Raw genomic sequence first — 21,185 nt, 5'->3', positions numbered from 1 at the left:
AAACACATACAAAAGCCACCATTTCCCAACACCTGTGGTCTAAGGCTGCATTTGGGCAATGAGTAGGAAGGCCCTTGTTACTGGAAGAGAAAATTTCAGCCGGTCAGGATTGCAGCTTTAAAAACTAACTTTATATTCAAGCCCCTTAAAAATCTCTCTGACTGTACTCTTGACAAGGTTGAGAAAATTACGGATTTCATTGATGACTGAACGGGTTGGTCTTAGAACAAGCTGCCAAATGTGTTCTCCTGTCACTATAAACAGGGCTTAATTCCCATTCCAGGAGCAACATCTTTAGATTTCCATGCTGAGACAAGTGACTGGGTCAGCTCAGCTGGGCAACAGGAAATAGCCAGTGGTATTCAGTTGCAAGAACATACCGTGATACTTAACTGCAGCTTCAGTCGATGTGATAAATGCAGTCAGCTAGAACAAAAGTGACCCATCTTGACTGCCCTTTTTAAGGGAAGGAAATACTTAAGAAAGTCTTCTAAGTGTTTGAAATGGTATTTCATGTGAAGGTACAGAGACATATCCAGGATCTTGCTAAAAGAACATCCTCAAGAATCTGCTGGCGTTTTGCAGTTTTGTGTTGCTTTTGACCATAGGTGCAAAGGCAACATGTTAACAGAGTGTGTACTGCACTGGGGAGCGGGGTGTGGTCTGAGGCTGGTGGAGGCTGTTTGGGGAGGCCGGGTTTACCGTTGGGGGGAGGATCCAAGGCAGGCTCAGTGTAGACGGTGCCACAACAACCGGCACCCTGATGCCCAGATGGACAGGCAAAGCCGGATGGGCTGGCAATGGCAAAGAGCTGCCATTGAGGAATGGCGTCTGGGTCTTGGGCCACGCTGACAGGCAGTCACAGAGGCCATGAATGCCCCCCCCCCCGCCGCCACTCGGCATGAGACTCAGGCCACATACTCCTCTGAGTCCTGGAGAGACTGGCTCTCCAAGCTGTGGAGCTCTGGCTTTGTGTGGCCTCAGCTGAGGTGTGGCAAGGGGGAGGAGCTGTTGGCAGAGGAACAGAGAAGATGGGGACAGGGTTTGCTCCTGGGAGCAGGGCGGGGGGGGGGGAGTTTCAAGGATAAAGGGGAAGGACTGACAGGGACCAGGGAGCAGTGCAGAGGGAGAAACAGATGGAGCAGGGAAAGGGCCGGGAGCTCTCTGAGGGGAAGCAAGGCAAGGGAGTCATGGGTGTGCCCCTCTGTGGGCTGCTTTTAACCATGTTAGCCACATCTCAGACCCTGCAGGGTGAAAGAAGCCTGAAATAAACAATGCTAAGCCTATTGTAAGGGCCACAGAATGGATCCTGGTGTGACATTCCTCTGCCACAGGGGGTGTCACACCAAGATAAAAAATTTATCTTGTACACACCCTGTGATCGGTGCTGGTTAAACTGTGCTACGGCACTCTGTGTCCTGGGTGGGATTTTGAAAACAAAATATGAAAGCGTGCCACTGAGGGCCAGGGAGAGGAATTTTGCCAGCTTAGTCCTTCATCAGCACCACAGAGCAGGAGCTGCACGAAAACAGAAATTCCCGGAAGTTTCCTCCCCAAGTGAGCAAGCAGGATGGAGTAGGGAGAGATGCCAACCTCCAGGTGGGACCTGGGGATCCCCTGGAATTATAGCTCATCTCCAGACTTCAGAAATCAGTTTTCCTGAAGAAAATGGCAGCTTTGGAGAGTGGACTCTGTGACACTGTACCACACTGAGGTCCCTGAACTCCCCAGGCTCCATCCCCAAATCTCCAGGAGTTCCCCAACCTGGATCTGGCAACCCTACTTCCCCATCCCCCACTGGTGGCCAGGAGGGACCTGGAAACCCTAGGATGGAGGGCTGCATATTTTGAATTGCAATGTGTTACCAATGTTTACTACTTTGCTATGGCCCATGGCTGGACCAAAACATAATCAGCCATGGCTGGACGACAGACAGAACCATATGTGTTGCCTGTGCTTACTATTATGAAAGTTTCTTGCAGGGGTGGCCAAACTGTGGCTCGGGAGCCACATGCAGCTCTTTCACACATATCGTGTGGTTCCCGGCAGGGCAGCTGGAGAAGCGAAGGGGAGGCTTGCCTCCTCGATTGGTCTTCCCTTCCCAAGCTAATGTTCCCCTCCCTGGGTAGGCTTGAGGTGGGGAGGGAGCAGAGAAAGAAAGCAACGTTAACTTTAAATGCGTTCTCAAAGCCCCCCCTTGCTGGCTTGGAGAAGGCATTTGTCTCTTTAAATCCCTTCTCCAAGCCAAGCCAACTGGCGTGGGGATGCATTTAAAGTTAAAGTTGCATTCTTTCCACCTCTTCCTCCCTCTCTCCACCTGTCCATTTGCGCTCTCTCTCTCCCCCTCCCTCCCTTTCCCCATCTACTTGCTTTCTTTGTTTCTCTCTCTTGCTTTCTCTGTCTCTTTCTCTCCACCTCTTTCGTTCTTTTGTTCCACCTCTATCTCTCTTTTTCTCTCTCTTAGACAAATAAATAGCATTAGCAGACAAATAAATATCACTGGACAAATAAATATAATTATCAATATCTGTTTTTACCCCTTTTGTTTTTGGCAGTCTCATTTAATGCATAGTTTTCAATAAAAAGGTGTGTGTAATATTTGTTCATGTCTTGCGGCTCTCAAACATCTGACATTTATTCCATGTGGCTCGTATGTTAAGCAAGTTTGGCCTGGTCTTTTGTTTCTCTTCCTCAAATCTACCCTTTGCACTGCTCCTATGTTCCACTAGGTGTCACTGTTCCGCTACAAAAACGTCTCTCTTGGTCCTATCTCTCTCTCTCACACACACACACACAAACACACGCTACCATTTCCTGTAGCGAAATTTTACCTTCTATAGTTACCTGTAGGGAAATTTTACCTTCTATAGTTACCAGTTATCATAGCCTGTTGCTGGACCCTATTTGAAAAAAGTTAATTTCTGGCTGGATTCAGGGACTGAATCAAATTGTGCCTGCTGCATCCAACTTCACTGTTGGCACTATTAGATTCTGCTTTCACTGGCACAAATAGGGATCAGAGAGAGTCGCTCCAGGAAGTAACAGATGGGTTCAGCCTTCTAATAAAGGTGCCCCCCTCCACAATCTATGTAATGCCTCATATCAGGACCAATCAAACTGACACAAAACGTTGTGCAAACTTTTGAGCTTTTGTATCAATTGTTTTGTATCAATCTGGTTGGTCCACACGGACCTTGTTTTTAGAGTTTGCGAGGACCAGCTCTGACAGCCTGCGTTCCTTTTTTGTTTCCACTTTAGGAAGCTGATTTGTACAGACAACTTCCCATGGAGTCTGAGAACATGGCCCCTGTTCAGACCACTGTGAGCCCACCAAACATGACCCAAGATATGAGATCTATCACAAATAACGGATCAGATCCTTTCCTGAACAGGCAAGTACACAATTTGCTTATCCTCTTTTTTTATATTCTCTCACAGAGGCTGTATTGGCATTCTCTTACCTGAAAGACTGTTGGTGCCTTTTTGAAGCGGAAGGCCTTTTGTTTTGTATGCTGCTAGTGGTGGTGATGGAAAGCAGCAGAGCTGCCCACAGGAATCAGAAGGATTTGATCTTTCTCCCATCAGTTCTCACTCTTACTATTCCTTACTATGACTCACTCTTTTAGATGTGTGTACAGAACTGCCCAAAGATCTTTGTAATAAGACCACAGTGTCTAGGTGTGAGTGGCATCTAGTTGTAGAAACCCTTCTGCGTCACTTGAACACTTACATACTATTCAGGGACTCTTAGGGTGATTCTGCATCTAGCATTCGCTTCACATTTTCTCAACTGGGAGGGAAAAGTTCAGCTCAGAACCACATTCCATACTGACTGAACAGCCATAAATCTATCTAGAAGGTACCATAAAATCCAACAATCAAAGAAAGCGAAAGCAGCATGGAGTGTGGAGGCTAACATGAAATCTGATGATCAAAGGAAGTGAGAGCAGCATGCAATGCAGAGGGGGATTTCTGTTCCAATGTCGGTTTCATAAAACAATGGAGAGAAAAGCCAATGCAGAATCAACCTTTGTTGGTCTTCATTACTGTCCCTGTGAATTTTGCTTGAATGGGTTGACATGGCCATATGACTCTGGAATAGTTTAGCATCTCTGAAAGTGTGACGCTGCTGCATGAAAATCATTGTCTCTTAGTTAAGGCAGTGATGTATACACGCAAAGCCAGAGACAAGGGAAGCACATTTCCTGAAATAATGGAAATTAGACTGCCTATGTCTGCTTACTCTCTGTAAGCCTTCTTTCAAGGGTCAGGCTCCACTGAAGCATTTGGAATGCTTTGCAAAGAGTGGGATGGCACCAGGAGGGAGGGAGGGAGGGGCGCACATGTTGTGGGTGTAGGCAAGTAGGGTCAGGGGACAGGGAATAGGAGCCATGAGATGCCAGGAAGCTGTGTGGGGCACTGAAACCTCACTCCTGACCACTGGAAAGTCATGCGTCTTTGAGCCTTCACTGGACACTGCCCCTCACCTACTGGTAACCATGGTGACTTAGTGTGAAATCTAAAACTTCCAGGTTGCAAATTCTGTGCTAGATTTCATGCTGGCACAGGGGGATCCTATGGACGTGCCGGGTATACTCGTCCCTAGATTAGAGCACTCGGGTCTAGCCCGCATGGCCTGCTGTCTTTCTCTCAGTAATAACCATTCTGGGGGCATCTGTTTCAGAAGGATAATCTTGACTGAGGTTTCTTCATGTCTCAATTCATAGTGGGCCATACCATTCCAGGGAGCAGAGCACAGACAGTGGCCTAGGCTTAGGATGCTACAGCATACCAACTACACCTGAAGACTTCCTCAGCAATGTAGATGAGATGGACACAGGTAGGCTATAAGAAGCACATCTTGTTGTTTTTTTAAAAAAATAATAATTAATGAAACCTTAATGGCGATCCAGTTGACAGCCAACGTAATGTGATGCTTGCATGAACCACAAATTCTATTGCCCATGTTTCCATATAAGACCTATGAGACCATGGTGCTGGGGGGGTCAACCTTTCCAAGAAGTCCTTCCCTTCAAACCAACTTTGGTGGGCGCTGGCATTGTGACTCAGTGGTGAGGAACAGGTTCTTTTACATATGACCAGAGAAGCGCTCCTCTCTAGCTGGTCAGTATGTGAGGTAACCAGATTCCATGCTCAACAACAGCTTCAGAAACGGGCTGCGGGGGATACATTCTGGAACGCATCATTTGTTGAATGCACTCAACCCTGCGCAGGGTGGGCTCTGTTAGGTGTGCTACATTCCTCAAAAAAAGGGAAATATGATGAAACCTTCATGTTTAGTTCCTGAGTGCTCAGTTTAAAATGTCTTATCTCTGATTTTCACCTGGGAGGTCTTCTGTTTCTTGCCCATATCTGACCGCTTTGCATTCAAAGACAGGGGAGTTGTTTAGCTGGATCGCAAGAGTGGGATTCAGGTTGGACAATTTCAAAATGTGTCTGTTTCTTAGAAATACATGTCCAGCACCATTGGGGTTACTTGCGGGAGTTCTGATGCATCAGAGGTCCCCTGCCTGCCAAGACCCATCCTCCACTCACTTCTTTTGGGGAACTGATGCATGTACAGAGTTGTTCATGCCATTGAAGAGGGCATTACCTATGTGCCTCCCATTGTACACAAAACTCTGGAATGGGGCACTGTGATGGTCTTTCTGTATCCACCAGATCTAATTCGGACAGCTCCTATCTCATTTTCACAGCCTTTCACAAGGCCTAGTTTTCAATGAAGAGATAAATCTTTATCTGGTTTATACCGGACTAGACTGTGCTTTTATTTTTAAAAATTCCCTCTGCAAAGGAAGCAGGCGTGATAGAGTGAAAGCATTTCTAGAACTCTTTTCCTTGATACCTAGTTATGTAGAGGACATTTTTGTGTACAGAGGACTGTTCAAGGAACAATCCTGAGCAGGCCTATTAGGAAGTAACTCCCATTTTATTCAGTGGGGCCTACTTCCAAGGAAGTGTTTTTGAGGACTGCACTGTTAGTCATTTAGAAGAAGAAGAAGAAAAGAAGAGATTGGATTTATACCCCACCCTTCACTACCCAAAGGAGTCTCAGAGTGGTTTACAAACTCCTTTCCCTTCCCCTCCCCACAACAGACACCTTGTGAGGTAGGTGGGGCTGAGAGAGCTCTGACAGAAACTGCTGTTTTTCAAGAACAGCTGTGGCGTAACTTTGGCTTGCCCAAGGTCATCCAGCAGGTGCAAGTGGAGGAGTGGGGAATCAAACCCGGTTCTCCCAGATTAGATGGGTTAAGTGCGGACGCGCACTTAACCACTACACCAAACTGGCTCTTTTACATGTTACATTTGAGGTTAGGGTTAAAATTATTTCTCGTTAGCCGGGTTATTCAATATTTGGAGTTAGCAGTAAGGTTTCATGTTCGAAGGTTAGGGTCAGTGCTCCCTCTAAACTATGGAGTATTGTTTTTTTTTTAATCTCTTTATTGGGTTTTCCAAAACAACCAAATAAACAAAGAAAAGATCAAAAGCACCTACAACATAATATTCCAACAATACTTATCTCTTACATATTTTCCTTCCTCTTAACACAATAACTTCAGGAAATAATTACAGAAATACTTTAAATTATATATAATAATCCAGAATTATAATCTGGCCACAAAAAGCAAGGTTTGGATAGGATCCTCTTTCCTATAAATTTACCCTTTCAAAGCTTCTTCAAATTTTTATTCATTTAGGGTCTCAAAAAAACATACTAATTGAAGATTCTTTCATGATAGGACCTTCTGTTCAAAAGAAAAATATCAAAATCCTTGTTTCTTATACACTAATTAAATTCATACTTTACTTTTAATGATATCTATTTTGTATAACTACAACCCAACATCTTAAGGACTCACCCATGTTTACTATTTTTGTAATTATTATTATTGTCCCATCACATTCAGGAGATCTTCTAAATAGATCACTACATAATCATTACTATAGTTCCTCCTACTCTATCTATTTATAATTAGACAAATAAAATCATTACCACTACTTACTACCTGTGGTAAGCTGTGAGCAAAAATTCTACTTTGTGAGCTACTGGCATTAAAGTTGTGAGCAAGCGATTTGGCTACGGCAAAAATTAGTTTGCTTTGGAGCCATCCTCCCTGAGTGAAGACAAGAGTGTGTGAGCCAGAAGCTAAAAAGCTGTGAGCTAGCTCACACTCACTCAGTTTAGCGGGAACACTGGTTAGGGTTATTCTGTGTTACAACTGGGGCTATTTGGGTTTAGGATTATTTTATATGTGGGGCTAAATTTAGTTTTTCTTATTTAAGGATTAGGGGTTATTTCTTATTGGGATTAGGGAGAGGGTTATTCTGTGCCAGAAGTGTTTGATGTTGGGACTAGAAACATTGTATTCCAACTCTGCTCTATTACCTGTTGCCCAAAGTGGTACAAGCACAGGGGTAACTATGTCTCTGTCTGTTCATGCACGAGTTTTCTGCAGCCTATCCCAGAAGTGGCTTCCATTGTGGCATGTTCTGTGGAGAACCTTTTGGTTCTGTTGGCATGTTTTGGCTCCTACTGAGTAATACTGCTGAGAAAGCGCTAAGTGTGCAAATAATACCTACAGATTCAACTAGTGGGAATATTGTGGTTACTTAGGAATTTACTTGGAATATGTACGTAATGGCAAGAATTACAGAGAGTGTCAATTATTCCTACTCTCAAAGAATACGATCTAATTTTTCTGTGACGTGGTCCCCTATATTACGGTATTTGATGCAACAGAAAGAAATCCCCGATATTATAGATTTATTACATTTATGGTGAAATAATTAATAATGTGCCAAATGATTGTTAGGATTAATAGTTGTATAAGATACCCTATGTGGTGATCTGTTATAGTTGGAATTATATATTTTATTATTATTGAGATTGATGTCTATGTAAATTTGTAATTGATGTGTATGTAAACTTGATTGGAAATCTGATAAAAATTATATTAAAAAATTTAAAATTAAAAAAAAAGGAATTTACACTTTTATATGCTGCCCTTGTTCAGAAAACTGAAGCCCCGTTTTACATAACACATTTTTTTTTTGTCTTTTGGCCATCAAGTCACCGCTGACTTACGGCAAACCCATAGGGGTCCCAAGGCAAAGAGACATCCACAGGTGGTTTGCCATCGCCTGCCTCTCTGCAGCCGCTCTGAAATTCCTTGGCAGTCTGCCATCCAAATACTAGCTAGACCTGACCCTGCTTAGCATCTGAGATCTGATGAGCTTAGGCTAGCCTGAGCTATCCAGGTCAGGGCACATAATTCATATATAGATAAAATACACAATTGCAGCCACACGGGAGCCACTTTTCTCTTGGTGCTGTGCCACGCTTTTGTGGTATGTGATTGAATACCCACATCCAAATGGATGAGACCAGTTATGTGAGAAAGACACACACAGCTGGTGCTGGCCAGACAGTTTCAGTATTCACATGTACCTTGCATCCATACCAGCACAGGGAAACAACTCTTGTGCTACGGCATACTTTCTTCCAGCCAGGCACTGACTAGGGGGAGACTTACATAGTTTGAACAATACCATGGCATCTTGCACTCTCAGACCACTGGGCCAATTGAATCTTCAAGTCTGATACCTTGTGGTCTGCCTTGTTGCTACAGATTGCATTGAGTTTTATATTGAAGATAGCACCTTGCTAATTGTCTCTCTCTCTGTTTTTCTTTCTTCCCCCTGCAGGCGATAATGTAGCACAGACTCCCATGAATATCAACCCACAACAGACCCGTTTCCCTGACTTCCTTGACTGCCTTCCAGGAACAAATGTTGACCTTGGGACACTGGAGTCTGAGGATCTGATCCCTATCCTCAACGATGTGGAATCAGTCCTCAACAAAAACGAGCCCTTTCTCACTTGGCTGTAATTGATATTCGGTGCTTGATTCGGTCACTGAGATGCAAGATTTCTTTTTCCCTTCTAGAAATAAATGCAGAACAGCCTCAAGTCCCTCAGCTAGCCAACGATGCCTTACTGACTTCCGAGAGACCCTTTTATGTCAATGAATCTTTATTTGGGCTTCATTGGCAGTAACTTAAGTATGAAATATATGCAAATATATACATATATATCTATTTTGAAGGAGTAGAACTATGTATATGCATCTGTAGCCTTTTGTTTTTAGTTACGTAGATATGTTCTCAAGACATGGGAGGTATTCTTGCCTGTGTCAGAAGTTACAGTTGTTAGTTACACATCCAGATTTTAATGAACCAAAAAGTTGACTCCAAGAAGCTATAGGCTGCAGAAGGCAGCTTGGTTCCAAAACTCTTATATGTAATAAAGTCATATGAAGTTCTATCACTGTGTTTATGACAATAGTACCAAATGTTGTTGCTTTTAATCTATATGACTCGAGCTTTAAAAATCACTGTATTTTTCAGTATACTTGTGCTGCATGGAATACGGATTTTTTTTTAAAAAAAATTCAGATCAGCCGTGTTGCTCTGGATCATCCTTAATACATGCAGAGGCACAGACAATACTGTTTTGCATTTGTTCAGTATAGCTCTTTATGGCATTTAGGCAGTAAATATTCCCAATCTGGTGAAATGTTTTAGTTACACTTTTTTTACACTACTCCCTATTGTAAAATAGACCAGATTGAGTACTAGCCATTGCCATATATATAAATATATAAACTTTTGGTGATTTGTTGATTACAAACAGGTCCATTTTTAAAAAACATACACTTCAGGTGTGTCTTTAATGTACACTACAATGGAACATAGCAACACTATTTAAAAAAAACAACTTTAATGCAACTTTTAATTGTGTCAAACAGAAACAAGGCTAGTCAGCAAAATTATATTTTAAGAATTCATCGCACAGCTTGACATTACTGACTGCAGTAAAGTTTTATTTTGCAAAGCCTTATTTAGCCTTTTTTTTTTTTTAAAGAAATTGTGTATTTTGTTGCTGGAACCTAAAACGCTAGAAAGAGAAGCTTCATTGTAATAAGGCAACCTATCAGTGATAAGCCAGTCAACCTGGCAGAGATGCTAAAGGATTTTAGCCAGTTGCTTGTTACTTTTGACATATGGGACACAAGGCACTATATATTTGTTGTAGGTCTATCCACACCTAACATATTCATCTAAGGAGTTTTTAAAATATCTGATATTTGGGACTGAGAATGCATCAAGGACATCATATCTCTTGTACCCCTGGAATGCAAATGACGTCCTGAGATTCTTAAGTATTTTGGATAGTATTTATAGTTGTATGAATTTAAGCTTTTTTATATTGAAAATGCACCTCTTTGTGGAATGCATTACAGTTAACACAGGCCTTCAATATATATTATGTAAGACAAGCAAGAGACATAGTACTTGGCTGTCCATTGAGTTTAAATAGTAAGGCATGATCATACGATACCAGAATTAGCTGGACAGAGGAGGCTGTTTTTCCCACCTCCTTTTGTTGATGAAAAAGGCAGGTGAAGTGGATGGGAGGTTGGAATGGCAGGAATATAGCCTTGGAAGGAGAATGGTTGTGGCAAAAATACTGATAGTAATGCTGGAGTGTCTGAGAAAGACAGATCAGGGGAAATGCCAGAGAACCACCACTGATCGATGATATACCTGTGAATACTACCTTAGGGGAAACTTGTGGCTTGAAGGTAGCTGTACTGTACTTTTTAACTTTTTAAATGTGGGCAATCAAAGATCAAAAGCAATGAAGTTCAATACTGATTGAGAAAACACTTTTTTTAAAAAAAATCAGGAAGTGGGGTTCAGAAGTTTTGTTTTTCTTTCGTTTTTTAACAGATTATTGCATCTGCACAGAACATTTTCAGTCAATGGGCATTTTTCCTTTGTGGTCCCAAAGGTCTCCCCCCCTTTGCATATTGGGTTAATTATTGAGCAGAAAACTTGACTTCCTGAAGAAACAAGGGACTGTGCAAACCCGAATTGCATTTTCCATTATTTACAGTTATTAGCCTAGTTTTTTTTTTTTTTAAACAGACCAGGAAATCCAAAGATGTTTATTCCTTTTGTTACGCAAATAGTTGAACGATTATCATTGAGGAGGGAGAAGGTTGCTTTAAATGTTCAGAAAACAAGTTTTTAAGGCCAGATCCAAACCTCATGTTCAGTCAAGGCTTTTGTGCTCCCATACATCAAGCAGAGACTGCCCCTTGGTCCCCTTTGTATAAAAATCACACAACAGTGCTTGGAGTATGAGATTTAGGGATTTATGAGCAAATTAGTGGCATCTGCAAAGGAGTAGGCAGCACTTACAAGATGAGTGAATTGATAGCAGGCTTTAAGGGAGGAAGACAGACTTCGTTCAGGGGAAGATCGAAACCAATATTTGGAAAGCCACTTCCAACATTTTAGGAGCAATCTTGAGTGTGTGTCTGCTTGAGAGTAAGTCCCATGTTATGCAGTGGGGCTGATTCCCATAAAAACATCCTTAGGATTGTAGTCTTTGTTGCCTGGAAGAGGAGGGGGAAAGGTTTCAAAGATAAACTGGTACCTCCAAAGCTGGCAGGCCTTGACAAGAACACACACCTGTGAGAGATGCTGTGGACCATACACTTATTTCCACCGCCTGGCCAGACATCATTTTAGCATTCAGTGTAAATCAGAAGTGCTTCCATGTAAGAAGAAAGTTGGCTTAGAGAAGGCAGTGGGGGGTAATGAGCCACATAAGAGAACTTGGGGCAAACTATGCTGTCTCTAAGACAGGGATATGGGCAGCAGAGTCTTGCTTTGAACCACCAAGCCATCCTACAGATAAGGCATTTCTAGAATATGAGCATTCTTGTTCGTTTCATTGATGGGGATATCACTATGCAAGCATCTCTGTGCCTCCTCCATAAAAGTCAATGGCAAAATTCAGTTTTGCACGGTTCTGGAATTTTGAACTGTGGGCTGTGTAGGCAACAGATAAACATGAAAAATTGGAAGGAAGAGATGAGAGAGACAGTTAGCTAACAGTACAAGTAAGTCCTTCCCCCTCTTTCTTCCCCTCCTTACCCTGAGGGAAAGTGAAACCCACAGAAGGTAATATTGGGACTGGCCTAAAGTGAACTGGAGGGTGTTTTGGTTAAGAAGGCAAGCTTGGTTAAATTGGGGGGGGGGCTCTCCACTGAGTTTAGACTACAGTAATTGTGATTACCTGCTTTGCATTGAGAAGGTCTCAGAATCAATCCTGGACTTCTTCGGTTAGAGTGTGGGTGAAAGACCTGTCTTTGCCTGAGACTGTGGGAAACTGCTGTCAGAGTGGACAATACTATGCCAGATGGACCCATGGAGTGCCTTGGTATAAGACATCTTCATGTGGTCATTGCTGAGATGTAAAGGATGGTTTTTACAAGCTCTGGTTTCCTATGACTATGATGAAGAATGCAGCGTGGCAGAGTTAGGAAAGACAGCATATAAAGCAGCTGTCAGGTCCCTCTTTTTTATGAACCAAACAAATAGTGAAGATAAGGTATTGTTTTGTAATTGTTTTTATTGTTCTGCTAATCACAGAAACTGGGGGAGGGGTTTTTGTTCTGTTTAGTGAAGTTCTCTTTTCAGGTTTATTTTTTTAAAACCTTCAAATAGATTTGCAATGGAAACACAAATATTAGATTCTCATTGAATCTAATATTAATTTTGGGAAAAATTTCAACTTTTATTATTTGTGGTTGTGAAACTGATTTTTTTTTTTTACACTACACAAGGGAAATATGCTAGTGGGTGCAGTCGTTCAGATACGCTGAATGGACAGCATACGAAGAAATGCTGATTTATGTGCAAGTTGTGGGTGTTAAAAAACAGCTTGTAATCTGGGCGGTGCTATTAGAACAGTGGCTTTCAAACTGGACCCAAGGAAATTTTGGGGTTCCTTAGATGTTTAACAAGGGTTGATCAGTAATGGTGACAAATCGTCCTTCAAAGATGGCTTGCCCACCACTATGTCTCTCCCCCCCTCCTAACACACATACACAGAGAAGAATGTTATGGGTATTTCGAAGGGTTCACACACCATGCAGGGAGACAATGAAATCCAGCAGTCCTGGCCAATAATCTTCCTTAACTGGTTGTGCTCCTAAGAATATACCCCAGAATCCTCTGCAACACATGGGGGTTTCATGGCAGATTTCTACCTGGAATCTTTTCTCTGGAGATAGAAAGTTTGAAAACCACTGTATTAGAAAGTAACAATTAGAAAAGATGACTTCATAAAAAAAGAAATGCTATGCGTTTTTTAAGAGTTGGGGGGATGAAATATCTATTTCATGACAGAAATGTATGATGAAACAAAAGGATTTTTTTTTGTTTTCCTGATATACTGCATCCATGTTATGTGCTAATACTTTAATACTTTTTTATTTACATCAGTTTGTTATGCTATATGCCATCTTGTGTGAGCATTTGTTTTCAATGTAGAGAAAAATTGCATACATTCAGTATGCTTCAAAATCAATCAGATCAAACTGTTGTACTCAGAGTTTGGTTCTGGTTTTTTTTTTAATTTCTTTAATATTGTACAAGAAAACAAATAAATAGAAATGGATTTAAGCTGCTTGTATTCTTGCTTACAGAATGTTCTTTCTATGGGAAAAATAAGCACATCTCATTGAGTGGGTGTATATAATGGTACTAGAAGTAAAGTCAAGAGGTGGCATAACAGAAGGTTATAGATTTATTGAATTTTCAAAGGTTTTACTTTGTCTTTTTGGGTATTTAAACGTTTCCCAAGGAGGATCACCATTATCTGATACAGTGAAAACTATGGGTCTTTTCCCCCCTAGGCTTTTTTTAATTTAACATTTTATATATACTATAAACCAACAAATTTACAAACATTCACTGAACAATAAATCAAATTATATAAAAATAACCAACTAACAGAAAAGTAATCAAAGCTTAAAAGTAACATAGTAATCAAGAATGAAATCTATAGAAAAGAAGCAATGCCACATATCAGGTCTTACAACTTATATGCATCAAAAACATATTAAAAGTTGGAGATTTTAAATTTTTCGGAATCCCTTCAATATGCAACAAATAAGAACATAAGAACACAAGAGAAACCAATGTTGGATCAGGCCAATGGCCCATCTAGTCCAACACTCTGTCACACAGTGGCCAAAAAAATACCAGGTGCCATCAGGAGTCTGTGGTTCAAACTTTAAGCATTTTGCTGGAATTGCCCTTGTTCAACACACGTCTCTGGGGATCCTACAAATCCATTCCACTGCCAGCAGAAGGTTTCACTGGCCCAAGAAGCCTTGCTTCTAACAGACGGCACCTGGAGGAAGCCTGTCACTAGCCAAACAGATTCCTAGTGTCCCAACCAACTGTCTCAGCGGCAGCCAAAACGTATTAGGAAATCAAGCTTTTCCTTCATCTGGATCCTGTATGATGAGTAGGTGAAATGGCAGCCAAGGATCAGGGATTCAAATCCCTATTTGCCCATGAAGCTCACTGGGTGGCCTTGAGTCAATCGCTATCTGTCAGCCTGACCTACTCAGAGAATTGTTGTGAGAGTAAAGATCAAGAAGGCATGGATGCCAGCCAGAGCTCCTTGGTGAAAGGTCAGGGTGAAATGAAATAATAATTTTATTGCATGGAAATAGGTGAAAGGAAAAAAGCCATCTGCATAATGTCTATCTATACCAGGATGCTAGCAAAGGATCAGGGTCAGGGGAAAGGTGGCAGCCTTACGTGGAGAACTTAAATATCATGTTTACTCTGGCTCACTGTTCACTTTTAGGTGACGTGGATTATTGACTGTCATCCACAGAGAATCAAGAATGAGCTGCTAAGGGATGTTTAGCCTCATAATTGGCTCGTGAAACGTAAAAAGAGGGCCAATACTGTTTAATGGTTAGTGTATCAGATGAAAACCAGGGGTACTCTTCTTCAAATCCCGACTCTGCTATGAAGCTCACTGAGTGAGTGCGGGCCAGTCACAATCTCTCAGGCTAATTTACCTCACAGGCGTGTTCAGAGGATAAAATGGAGGAAGGGAGACCCATGAAAGCCACACTTGGAGAAAGGGCAGGATAAAAATGTGATAGTATAATGAGCAATGGATGCCCCGGGGCCAAAAGTGCTCTTACACAGTGCTTTCCTTCTCTCCAGTTCATAAATGACAGTGCATGCATGTTTTCCACTTCTGGTATAAGAGAACTAGGGAAGGGGGGGGGTTACTGTGTGCATCAGGTTTCCAATTACAGTTAAAATGCTATTTATAGTACAAAACACACCCTTTTCTGGCATGGGATTAATGTGTTTGTCTTCAGAAATGAAGCAACCCTTACAATAAACTATAGTAGGCCTTTATGTTAGGGTGAAAATTCGTGAAACCAGATGCTTCTGAGGCATCAACTACCTGATAACTTCAGGTTTTTGCCTGAACAGCAGTTCATTGAAAGACCGCATGTATTCAAAACTTCCCACGGGTTAGAACTCTCTCAAGAAGCAGAACAGGCAAAGATATTGCCAGTTGCATTTTTATTTCTGGAGCCAAGTCACAAGAGGGCAGTAAATTTCTTTCCAGTTATATTTCTGTCCAACGTATCTAAGACTATGATGCTAAAACTGTGCCACCAAATTCTTTATATCCTGTAATTGCCTTGCTAGCTTCTTGGTTCTGCATTTCAAAGCCTCATAGTGGATCCAGAAATTACCCACTCATTAATCATTCATACTAATGAGCTGAGGAACCTGTTTTCAAGGGAAATATGCCTGATACAGTTTCAGTCTGTTTCCATCTTGGGATATCTTCCACCTAATCTTCCATGCCAGAATGAATTGGAACTGCGTTGTTATCTCCATAAAGGTAAAGGTAAAGGTTCCCTTGCTCGAAAGCCAGTCGAGTCCGACTCTAGGGTTGCGGTGCTCATCTCCGTTTCAAAGCCGAAGAGCCAGCGCTGTCCGAAGACATTTCCGTGGTCATGTGGCCGTCATGACTAAACACCAAGGTGCACGGAACGCTGTTACCTTCCCACTGAAGTGGTACCTATTTATCTACTTGCAATTTCTTGCTTTCGAACTGCTAGGTTGGCAGGAGCTGGAACTAGAGACGGGAGCTCACTCCGTCATGCGGCAACCCGGGTCTCAAACTGCTGAACTACCGACCTTCCACAGCCTGCAGTTCAGCGTCTTAACCACCTGAGCCATAGGAAGTGATATAACCACTTTCCATTTCTTTGCCCCATCAAGCATTAGAGGTCTTCCTGTGGGAATCTCCAGGTCATAGCAAGCATGGGCAAATACAATCTCAGAGCCAATGACTTTGTGATCTGCTGAGAGGTTCTGAGTCTCCACTGGGACTGGCTGTAACTGTATTTGTTCATGAGAACCACCACCCTGAGTGAGCCATCTTTAAACAGCCCTCCTACATTATGTACCTCATGAAACTATGGAGGCCTGTAGAGAGGCAGTGGTGAGGGACAGGAGCCACCATATTAATTTTCCTGGAGACACAAAGAGTAGATCATGACAACTTCAAAATCATAACATATGATCTCTCAAGTATTGGCGGCTTTATACACACTGGAATATATATTGGAAGATTTCAGAGAAATAATTATTTGACAATAAAGCTGTTGCTTTGCTGGACCAGACCAAAGTCCAGCACCGTGTTTCTACCAATGGCTACCTTGATGCCTTTGGCATGGAAGTTATAGCCAGTGTGGTGTAGTGGTTAAGAGCGGTGGACTCTAATCTGGAGAACCGGGTTTGATTCCCCACTCCTCCTCCACGTGAAGCCAACTGGGTGACCTTGGGTCAGTCACAGCTCTCTCAGAACTCTCTCAGCCCCACCTACCTCACAGGGTGTCTGCTGTGAGGAGAGGAAGGCTAGGCAATTGTAAGATGCTCTGTGACTCCTCTGGGTAGTGAAGGGTGGGTTATAAAAACCAACTCTTCTTCTGTCACATGCATACCCGGTCTAATATTCAGAAACAGACTTTTTTAATCTGAGTAAGAAGCCTATAGAGGAACATATATATCACCAGTTGTGTTGCTCCACCATAAGCTAACATCCTGATTGATGGGTCTTGACTGCATCACTGATAATTTCTAGTGAGGTAGGCAACTGTATTTCTCAAGGCCAGGAATGTGCAGTCCTAGGCAGAGTCACTCTAGGCTAAGACAACTGATGTCACTGAGTTTAGACCAGTATAACTCTGAGCAGGGTTGCACTATAAATCAATCATTTACCTGAGAGTATATTTTTTGTATATTTTATCAGTATTCCAGTCCTAGAAGTCCTTGCAACAAACTGATGACATAGGTGTTTCTCCCAGTCACCATGGTTTATATATATTCCTGTTGCTATGTATGTTACAGTAAAATGTTTAGCAAGAAACATATTTATTTAGTGCACTTATCCTGATCTTCCTCTGAGTTCAGGATGGCATACGTGGTTCTCCCTGTGTCCGTTTTATCCTCATAACAGCCCTATGACATAGATTAGGCTGAAAGCGAATGACTGACCCAAGGCCAGTAAGCTTCTTGGCAAACAGGATTTCCCCCCTTTTTTATTAAAAAGAGTAAAACAGCATAACAACAATTTCATACATGTCATAAAAACAGGATTTTGAACCCAGGTCCACCATAGTCAACTACTAGACCAAACTGGCACCCTAATCTACTAAATAATTCATCAGCTAAATGGGAAGCATATTCTGTGTTGTACAACCCAAACATTGCTGTCTTGGATTGGGTTTTTCATCTAGCGGAAATATATAATTCTAACTTGGGTAATCATTTTCTACTGCTGGGCAGTGGTGTCTGCCTAGACTTTCAGTCTGTTTTCCTGCTTGAACAATGAGCACTCTCTTTAAGTACATGAAGCTTCTCCCTACAGCCCAGTTTTCTTTAATGTGTGCTCACCACTTTCAGCATCATAGGATGAATTCCTACTGACATTTTCCCATACTACTACTAATTTATTTCCAAGTATAATTAAAAAACAAGTCATTCCCACCGTGTATGTGAAGTTCTTCTAGTGTATCTAACCATTCTTGTTTGAAAATGTTAATAAAATGACACTCCTGTTTTCAGGAAGAGTTAGCTCTTTCTTTTTCCAATATTCCCTTCTCTCTCTCTGACCTAAATCCAGATGAGAAGCTCTATCATCCAGCCAACACCAAACTCCTTTTTGACTAGTATTTATAATCCAACAGAAAGCAAGCTTTCCCCCTTCTTCTCATCAAGCTCTTCTGTAACCTTAATATGTTTCTCTTTTAAAGTCTTCTGTATACCCTGTTCAAATAGAAAAACTACTGTCAACCCCTAAAACAGCAGAACAGAACAGGGCCTCTCTGAAGGTCTAGGCCTGACATTCTTGCTCTGATGCCACTGAACTTCTGGTTATCCCAATGTTTTGGGATGGCTGCCAGCCCACTCAGATAAATATATTTGCATTGTAGTTTGTTCTCAGTTAGGCAACATTCAATATTGCAGCCAGCTGAGGCACACAAAAGGGGTGAATTTAGGAAGGGTGGGCTCAGAACCAAGACAGAACTCCTTACTTTGCTTGACATGTTATTGGGAATAAAGTGATGGAAATCATAGGATGTAGCTCTTTATGACATGCCCTTTAATGTCCATTTAGGAAGGTGAATGTGTACTTAAACATCCTTCAATCACTGACTGACATGGATACCATTCCCTGACTGGTGGGTGCCTCAGCTGGTTGGTCATAGAGGTGCTTGGTCTCTACCTCTTTCTGGCCCTGCTTCTGGCTGTGATGCTCCCAATCTTACTTCCTTGCACTGGGATGATTACATGTCACCAGGTCCCCACATCCCAAACTCTGGGACTCGAGGTACAGGGCCTAATGATGTCATATGCTCTTTTAGTGCCGCCCAGGGCTTTTTTTTGTAGAAGCCCAGCAGGAACTCATTAGCATATTAGGCCACACCCCTGACAGTGCAGCTCATTAGCATATTAGGCCACACCCCATTCATTTCCTTGGCTTGCCCAGGTGCCCTGCGGCTGCGGGGAGCCTGGGCAAGCTGGCCCTTGGACAGCCTGGGAAAGGCTGGTGCCCCCCTGGCCCGCCCACCTTGGAGTCATCAGGGGGTGGTCGCTCTCCAGGCCTTCCCTCTGTAGCCACACATGCAGAGGTTTTGGCTGTAGTGGGGGTGGCCAACTCTGAAGCCAGCCAGAACTCCATTCCTGTGCGTTCCTGCCCACTGCCGCCCATTTAACTCTGATTGAAGTCATTTCTGGCCTATGTAACTGTTTTAAGTTGGGCACCACTGGGTAAAGGGGACATGAGATGATGGTGTGTAAGTGAAAGTGTGGAAAGAGGTTTGCTGGATCCATCAGGTACCGTGAACTATTTCCCCACAGTGGCCAACCATACAGGGCTGCCCAATCGAGGTTGAGAAATCCCTGCAGATTTTAGGGTGGCGCCTGCGGAGGGTAGGGTTCAGGGAGGAACCTCGGCAGGGCCTAATTCCATAAAACAAACCCTCCAAAGCAGCCATTTTCTCTAGGGGAACTGATCCCTGTTATCTGGAGATCGGTTGTAATTCCAGGAGATCCCAGCCTCTACCTGGAGGTTGGCAGCTCTACAACCAGATGCCTCCCAAAAGAGCCACAAGGAGAACCCCAGAGGCCAAAGTCTCACCCTGCTGCTGCCCCCAACCAATTTAGAGGTATACTACCTTAGAATATGAAAGTCTCATTTTGCAATCACGTGTGAAGGGTGAGGAGACTAATGGCCTGTAGGGCCTCAAGAGCCTCCTATACACGACTGTTTAGAAATAAGTCCCACTGAACTCAGTAAAGCTTATTTCCATTCAGACATGCAGAGACTGAGTTCCATGGGCTTCCACAAGGGGCAGAACCACAACATAGTAGTCAAGTAAAGGATAACTTTAGTCAGAACATTTATAACACAAAGGATAAATTTACAAAACCCAAACATTTTAATGATTTGCAGATTTCTTTCCCCCCCAGCACGAAGATCTTATACAATAATCTTTTGGTAAGAAGGCAGGCCACAGGAACGTAACTCCAAAAGCTGTATCAGCAGATGCCCTCAAATTCTTATTGTCAGCTAGGGTTGCTATCTTTCCCCCCACTGCTGTGCTTTTAAAGGTAGCATAAGAAAATGAAGCAACTCAAGAATCTTTATGGCAGGCATAGGGGCAGGGCCAGACTTAAGCTTGCAACCCTTTGGAGTTCAAGGTAAATCCAACGGGACTCCACACCTGCCAGAGGTCTGTGGCAAGGAATAGCAGCCATATCTTTTTGCTTCACTGACAGGAATTCTGCCCACACTGAAGGTGTCCATGATGCATAGCAATCAACGTATGGAAGCGTTGTTGGTTTAAGAGTACACAGATCTCAATTTTTAGTATTTTAGGGAAGATATATTGAATCAGGCTGGTCTAATCAGACTGAATGAGTCCAGTGAGAATGCCTGCCTTCATGCTAACAATTCTGGAAGTATAGGCTTGCCATCTTTCCACTTGGCAACTAAAACACAGGTCATATAGGGTGGCCAGCCAAATGGCTGGCCTCCAGAGGGAGACTTGGTGGTGGGGACATTGCATTGGCAGCTAGATGCTCTAGGGATTCATAAGAAACACTGGTTTTACCATGAAGTTTCTAGTGAATCCTAGAGAATCTCACCAATAACGGGATGTCACTTCCAGGTTCACCCCAGAAATGACATCCCGCTATTACCACAGTGGTGATTTTCTGCTTATTTCCCCCCTCTACCCTACTAAGTAGCAGGATTGGGTGAGGGGTGCCACTGGGAGATCTTCCACCATAGCAGGAGATCTGGTGGGCCTACATTTGTAGCTTTTGGATGGGGAGGTCAGCATGCATGTTGTACATAAGACAGTTTTACCCTGGCTGTTTACACCATGCATTGCAGGTAAACAGCCCTGACCTGGAGAAAGGGAGATTGTCAGGAAAAGAGATGACTACTTCTGAGAGTAGTGTCTGAGAAACAGGAAGCAAAAGAATATGCAGGTCAGGACAATATGATCAGAATCGATCTCTAACTGGGTTCAGGCCCAGCAATCAGGATAATATATTAGACATCTTCCCCCAGTTTAAAACAGGTGATTAGGTTAGGTAAGGAAAGGCAGCATGGGTCTTTCTGAACAGTTTAGTTTCTCCTGGAAAAGCAATTCATTACAAAAAATAAATATGCTATA

At 42.6% G+C, this 21,185-nt stretch overlaps 1 protein-coding gene across 1 annotated transcript in view; it reads left to right on the top strand.

Annotated features, from left to right (window-relative positions):
• WWTR1 (WW domain containing transcription regulator 1) overlaps nucleotides 1-9,538 on the top strand; it is a 126,972-nt gene extending 117,434 nt beyond the window's left edge. The window contains exons 4-6 of the mRNA XM_015424922.1: nucleotides 3,259-3,392; nucleotides 4,728-4,840; nucleotides 8,728-9,538. Of these exons, the coding sequence (XP_015280408.1) occupies nucleotides 3,259-3,392; nucleotides 4,728-4,840; nucleotides 8,728-8,912 (432 nt within the window). The 3' untranslated portion in view covers nucleotides 8,913-9,538. The remainder of the gene's footprint in view (nucleotides 1-3,258; nucleotides 3,393-4,727; nucleotides 4,841-8,727) is intronic.
• Nucleotides 9,539-21,185: the final 11,647 nt, after the last annotated feature.

This window comes from Gekko japonicus, unplaced genomic scaffold (assembly GCF_001447785.1).
Source record: "Gekko japonicus isolate JY-2015 unplaced genomic scaffold, Gekko_japonicus_V1.1 scaffold618, whole genome shotgun sequence".
NCBI classification, from domain to species: Eukaryota; Metazoa; Chordata; class Lepidosauria; order Squamata; family Gekkonidae; genus Gekko; species Gekko japonicus.
Note: the sequence above shows the minus strand (reverse complement) of the source record. Positions and strands in the feature narration are given on the sequence as shown.